We start from the raw sequence: 6,000 nt of genomic DNA, 5'->3' as shown, positions 1-6,000 counted from the left end.
ATATATATATATATATATATATATATATATATATATATATATTCAATGGTAAATTACTATTAAAGAATTATATTATATCCGGTTGTAGTAAAAAACATTGAGAACTTAATATTATTGTTAAAAATTGTAACCTATTTATAACTACAGACTATGATATGTAGTCTATAATACAATAATATAATATAACTGAATATAATGGTTTCATAATTTCCTGCAGTTAAAAATATAAGAAACGGAAAATACTATAATATTTATTTTATATTTAAAATAATGATAATATTTTTTTATAACCGATTTTATTAATCTTTAACAGGAAAAAGTTAATGACATTTTACTTGATTAATAATTTAATTCGTCTTTTTTTTTCTGTTTGTATAATTACAACACAAAGATCATTTTCTATGCTAAAAAGATGAATTTCTTGCTAATATGATTATTTACATTAGAAAAACTTAAATTTTTAGTTTTGATTTAATTATTGATAATAAAAAATACGAAGGAACGAAAGATATATAAGTAAATTATTTTAGTTTTCTTAAAATATTGATCAAGGTCTGTTTTCTTCATCCTCGTGAAGACATCGTTCGGGTATGAAAATTTCATAATCAAAACAAAACTTAAAAGTAAGACTGAATTATAAGATGATTCAATGTTTTATTGTAATAGTATGTTAAAGTATTTATTATAGATTAAAATATATTTATAGATTTATTATATTTATATTTAATACATCTTGTGTGCTTTTAATGTATTTTTTTTTGTCAATTGAAAAAAGAGAGGATAAATCTTAGTTATAAAATTTGGTGAAAAGATTATTATCATGTTTTCTATTCCATATTTTAATTAATATATATATATATATATATATATATTCTATTAAAATTTATAAAAAATATTAATTAGAAAATAAGTAATTAAGAAAAATGTAAAATTTAGTGTTTCAGTGTATAAGTGAATAGGGTTAAGAAACATACTTTTATGCTGTCATCTTATTTTCTTTCTTTCTTCTGAATTACATTATCTTTTTTCTTCACGTCCAAACTCCTTATCTTCTTTCTTTATCCTGAATCACTTTATCTTTCTTTCTCAAGTCCAAATCGAGTGGTCCTGTTAAAGACACTTCAACGATCAAATCAAATTTTACTCAAAGAATTTAATCTACAATTAAGTATCAAAACTTAATTAAACTAACTTTATTTTTATAGTTTATCCCTATATTTATAGATATTTCGTGGACGATGTTGATCCAATAATAACATTGATTCAATTAGAATCCAACATTTACATACTCACATCACCTACTTAACTTATAATTTAAGAAATAGACTGAAAAATCTTAAATATATATATATAAAACCGTTCGATTATTATGTCACATAGACAATAACTTATTACATAACTTACCGATGGATCATATACTTAATAAAAAGTATAATTTTGAATGAATAAAAATTATTTAAAAGAGTCTGACCGTCATATTCATTGACCGAAATGAATATATTCCTTTATATAAACTGAGTCTATAACACATTGCCGCGTTAAGTTGACACATAAGGTGGAACCCACCTCCTCTGGTAAGACAAAGAAACAATGAAAATATTATTTTCAAGGTAAAATGTCAAAAGCACTTCTAAACCAGCTAGCAAAAGCAATCTTAACAAAATGAAAACCACACGAATCATTGTCCTTCAAAAACGGTGTAAGTTGGAGTGAAAGATTAGGAAGCAATATGTTGAAAGTTTAGAAATGACAGAATTTGAAGAAAAAGCAGAACCTAGTCCAACACATTCTTCACACGTACAGTTATTATTTTTGATTTGTTTTGAAAAAAAAGTACATAAGAACGCGTATGTGTGTTTGTTCTCATTCCTAAAGCGTGTTGACACTGTCATCTCCATTACCCATATCAGAAGGAAGAGAGAAAATTAAAATGTATTTGATTTCTCTCTTGTGGTGCAAGCAAGCAAACGAAGCAGCGTGGTGTTTGGGTGGGAAATTGATGAGGACGCAGACTCTACACTCCTCCCCATACTTCATACTCTCTACCCTTTCAACTTTCAATTAAGCTCTTTTCTTTTGTCCCCTAAACACCAAACCCTTCCAGCTGTCAATATTTTCACTGCATTATATTAATCAAATAAATATCATTACTTATTATAAAATCATTCACTGCATTTAAATCATCCTGCCCCACCACCACCACCTCCCCATTTATGTACTAACAATTACTCTCTCATTCTTCTTTCCACCTTAATGCCACAACTATAACAACAAAATGCACCCATTAAAACTTATTTTGACTTGGTAAATTCAAATTTTAAAACAAATCTTCCAAGACTAGCTACCATCACTCAACTTCTACATATAGCCCAGCTAAGATTGAGCTATACTCAACAATACAACTCTCTCTCTCTCTCTCTCTCTCTCTCTCTCTCTCTCTCTCTCTCTCTTCTCTCTATCTCCCTTTCTCTTTTTCTTGTTCAAGTTTGAAAAACAAATACACCATGACTATGACAGATGTCTTGAGTGAAGAACAGATTGTTGATTTTAAGGAGGCTTTTGGGTTGTTTGACAAAGATGGAGATGGTGAGCGAAATTTCTCCTTTTTTGGTTGTCTCTATAATTTTTATAAAATGGTATCTATTTAATTTTATTCCCTTGAATTCATCTTTAGATTGATAGAATTCTTGTCAGTGTCTTATGTTGTGATCAACTCTGTCCATCTTAGGCTGCATTACTGTGGAAGAACTGGCCACTGTCATTCGGTCATTGGATCAGAACCCCACAGAAGAAGAGCTCCAAGATATGATTAGTGAGGTCGATGCAGATGGCAATGGAACCATTGAATTTGACGAGTTCCTGAGCTTGATGGCCAAGAAAGTGAAAGTAAATTGAGTTCTTTTTGTTCCATTCATTTCAACAAGAACTATTCAGTTGATATTTGATTTTGTGTGGCCAAAGCTTTATCTCCTTTTTCTTTTTACAATAATCAAAGACTAATTTGGGTGCTGTGTTCTTTCTCACTTAGGACACTGATGCAGAAGAAGAGCTCAAAGAGGCTTTCAAGGTTTTTGACAAAGATCAAAATGGCTATATATCAGCTAGTGAGGTATTCATTTATTTATTTTCTGTTGTATTGGTTTTCTTTCTTTGATGACATTTCTGAAAATTTCGATAAAGTTTTCTGCTGAGACGAACAATGTAGGTGGACCAATATATAAGTTGCAAATTTAGTTTACAGCTCTTTTCCTTGAAAGAGTTAAAGCTCTTGACATTTTTCTTTTTACCTTAATAATTGTAGAGAAAGTTTTCAACTTTTTTATTCCATCTTTTAAATATACAAGTCTAAATTTTAATAATGAAAAAGGCTCGCTATTTTCAATGACAGTTTTTGATATTCCACATTTAAAATAATATAATGTTAGTATTATCTAGACTCAAGAGACATGGAAAGTTTTGTAATTTATATAGGTAAAATCATAACAACTAGGACAGTAGACCGTACTTCCGCATGCAATGAATATCAATTGCTTGATTAAAAAATGCATTGGGTTTGACATTTGGGTGTTGTAGAGAATCTTTTTCCTTTTGTTTTCTCTCACTGTAAGTATAGATAAGTAATATACACACATGTAGATACTACTATATGATAATGGTGAAAAGATTTATATCTGTTTCTGGGTTGTGCAGTTGAGACACGTAATGATCAACCTAGGAGAAAAACTGACTGATGAGGAAGTGGAGCAGATGATTAAAGAAGCAGATTTGGACGGTGATGGCCAAGTTAACTATGATGAATTTGTCAAGATGATGATGACAGTTAGATGAAGCATTCACCTGATTGAATTGGACAAATTATTATTATTCAAATTTCATTGGCTTCCAATCTTCCTCCCAGGAAATAATGTGTGGTTATTATTGTTTCTTTGTTGTATTGTATTGTATTGTACTTAGCAATGACCAAGTAGTAAAATGGCTAGTCAACCCCCCAATGGATTTGATCCATTCCAACTCAAAATTAAATTAATATTCTTGTAATTTTGGTTCAATATTTTCAGTGATCCCAGGGTAAGAAAGCCTTAATTGGTTCATATTTACCATTAGATATGTATGACTTTTACCAAGTGACATAGGTCTCAGTTTATATCAAGTGGTAGTTTGTTGCATCATGGAGTTTGAAACTTTCTTCCTTCTGTAGCATGACAGAAATTATCTGAAACATGTGACTTGGAAAATGGACCTGCACGTATATTAATGCTACACTAAATTTATAACAAAGAAATTAAGGTTTGATTACTTTTTCCCCATAATCTAACTTGGAGGAAACTTATACATTGACTACGGATTATCTTCTACCACACTACTCTGCATATGATTTCAGACCAAAAAACTAATCCTTGAATTTGACCACAAGTTCAAGCATTGTTAGAAATTCATTCTCTGTCTATCATTTTATTGACTTCGAGGAATTGCACACTTATTCTTTTTCATTTTTATTCACACACAGACAAAGCAAAGTCAGGTTCTTACAACCTTATTGACAGGACTAGGTAAGTAAATGGCCTACGACATCATATTTCATCAACCAGAGAATGATGTATGCACTTACAAAATCAATAAAAGTACTAGATTGACAAGTTTAAGATTTCTAAAAAGCTTTTTGTGGAGATATGGACTATTAATCTTTTGTTGATTCTTGCTGTAGCTCAAAGCTCACAGTATTTTTTTAGTAAGTGAAATTCAATGTTCTTGGTTTTGGATGTTGCAGAAACATTAAGCCATAATAGTACCTCCATTTCACAGTAAAATACAGGGAAGACACAGCTCATGGAATGCAATGATGTCTAACTATTGAAACTTTGGAGTCCTTTGGTTGAATACTTGAACATAGACTGAAAATAGAAAAACTACTCTACTGTGCTTGTTTCATTTTTTTTCCTGTTTTGTGATTTTGTGTAGGTGACAGGAAGACTTTTGGCCTTGTTTGCAATGTTCTGTTTGTGACTGTTTAACAAAGAACTAGACCTTATCATGATTTTTACTCAACATACGAGAATTGCAATGTTCTAACAATTTTAGTTCTGAGAGCTTTTTTTATTTTAATTTTGTAACTATATATGCAAACTCGCATTCCTTCTGGAAGTTTTAAACACTAAAAATAGTAAAGGAGAGTATCTATCTAAATAAAAATAAAAAGAGGGATAATGATAGTTAACAATTTTTTAAATATAAATTATAGATGATGTGTCACTGTTTGATTGATCCGTATAATTAAAAGAGACCAATCATCATATAAATAATTGGATAATGATATTTAGACAACATCGTTTTGACAACATTTGAACATTCATTACGTGTGAATATGTGATTGGTTAAAAATTATTCCATAATCAATAATAATAATCATAAACATTATTGTGAAGTAATTTTTGACCAATCACAGATTGACACATAATCAATATTCAAATGTTATAAAAAAAAATATTGTCTAAATATAATTATCCTAAATAATTGTAAGAAACTTGTCAAAAAAAATTATTAAAATAACATTTTTCTAAAAAAGAGTATGAAAGATAAAGACGTGTGTTTATTCCGATGTTATAGGACTTGTTTGTTTATTAATAATAATAATAATTATTATTATTATTAGAAGTATTTCTTTTGGTGTTTATTTGTTTTCTAATTTTACTCTTTAAATAATTTTTTTAAAGTAAAATAATTATTTCACTAATTTTATCCTTTAAATATTTTTTAAAAAAATTTAATTAATTTTTTAATTTGACCCTTTAAACTTAAATACATTTTTAATTAGGCGTCCACATTTGTTTATCAATTTTACACTTTAAATATTTTTTTAAATTAAAATAATTATTTTACCAATTTTATCACTTAAATGACTTTTTCTTAAATTTAATTGTTTTTCAATTTAACAATTTTTTTAAAACTTAAATACTTTTTAATTAAAAATTACCTACCATAAATAAAACTTATTCATAATAA

At 28.3% G+C, this 6,000-nt stretch overlaps 1 protein-coding gene across 1 annotated transcript; it reads left to right on the top strand.

Moving 5' to 3' along the window:
- Positions 1 to 2,396: 2,396 nt before the first annotated feature.
- LOC106770817 (calmodulin-like protein 11) lies at positions 2,397 to 4,166 on the top strand. Its single transcript, XM_014656629.2, has 4 exons — positions 2,397 to 2,586; positions 2,729 to 2,886; positions 3,029 to 3,109; positions 3,691 to 4,166. Exons 1-4 carry the CDS (start codon positions 2,505 to 2,507, stop codon positions 3,826 to 3,828), a joined length of 459 nt encoding a protein of 152 aa, XP_014512115.1. The 5' UTR covers positions 2,397 to 2,504; the 3' UTR covers positions 3,829 to 4,166.
- The last annotated feature ends 1,834 nt before the right edge of the window (positions 4,167 to 6,000 follow it).

Source organism: Vigna radiata, chromosome 8 (genome assembly GCF_000741045.1).
Source record: "Vigna radiata var. radiata cultivar VC1973A chromosome 8, Vradiata_ver6, whole genome shotgun sequence".
NCBI classification, from domain to species: Eukaryota; Viridiplantae; Streptophyta; class Magnoliopsida; order Fabales; family Fabaceae; genus Vigna; species Vigna radiata.
Note: the sequence above shows the minus strand (reverse complement) of the source record. Positions and strands in the feature narration are given on the sequence as shown.

Excerpts from the sequence above, each read along its gene's own strand:
- LOC106770817 (XM_014656629.2), top strand. The coding sequence starts at position 2,505 with ATGACTATGACAGATGTCTTGAGTGAAGAACAGATTGTTGATTTTAAG. Across the intron at positions 2,587-2,728 it reads GTTTGACAAAGATGGAGATG|GCTGCATTACTGTGGAAGAA; the intron begins GTGAGCGAAATT and ends TGTCCATCTTAG. Across the intron at positions 3,110-3,690 it reads GCTATATATCAGCTAGTGAG|TTGAGACACGTAATGATCAA; the intron begins GTATTCATTTAT and ends TGGGTTGTGCAG.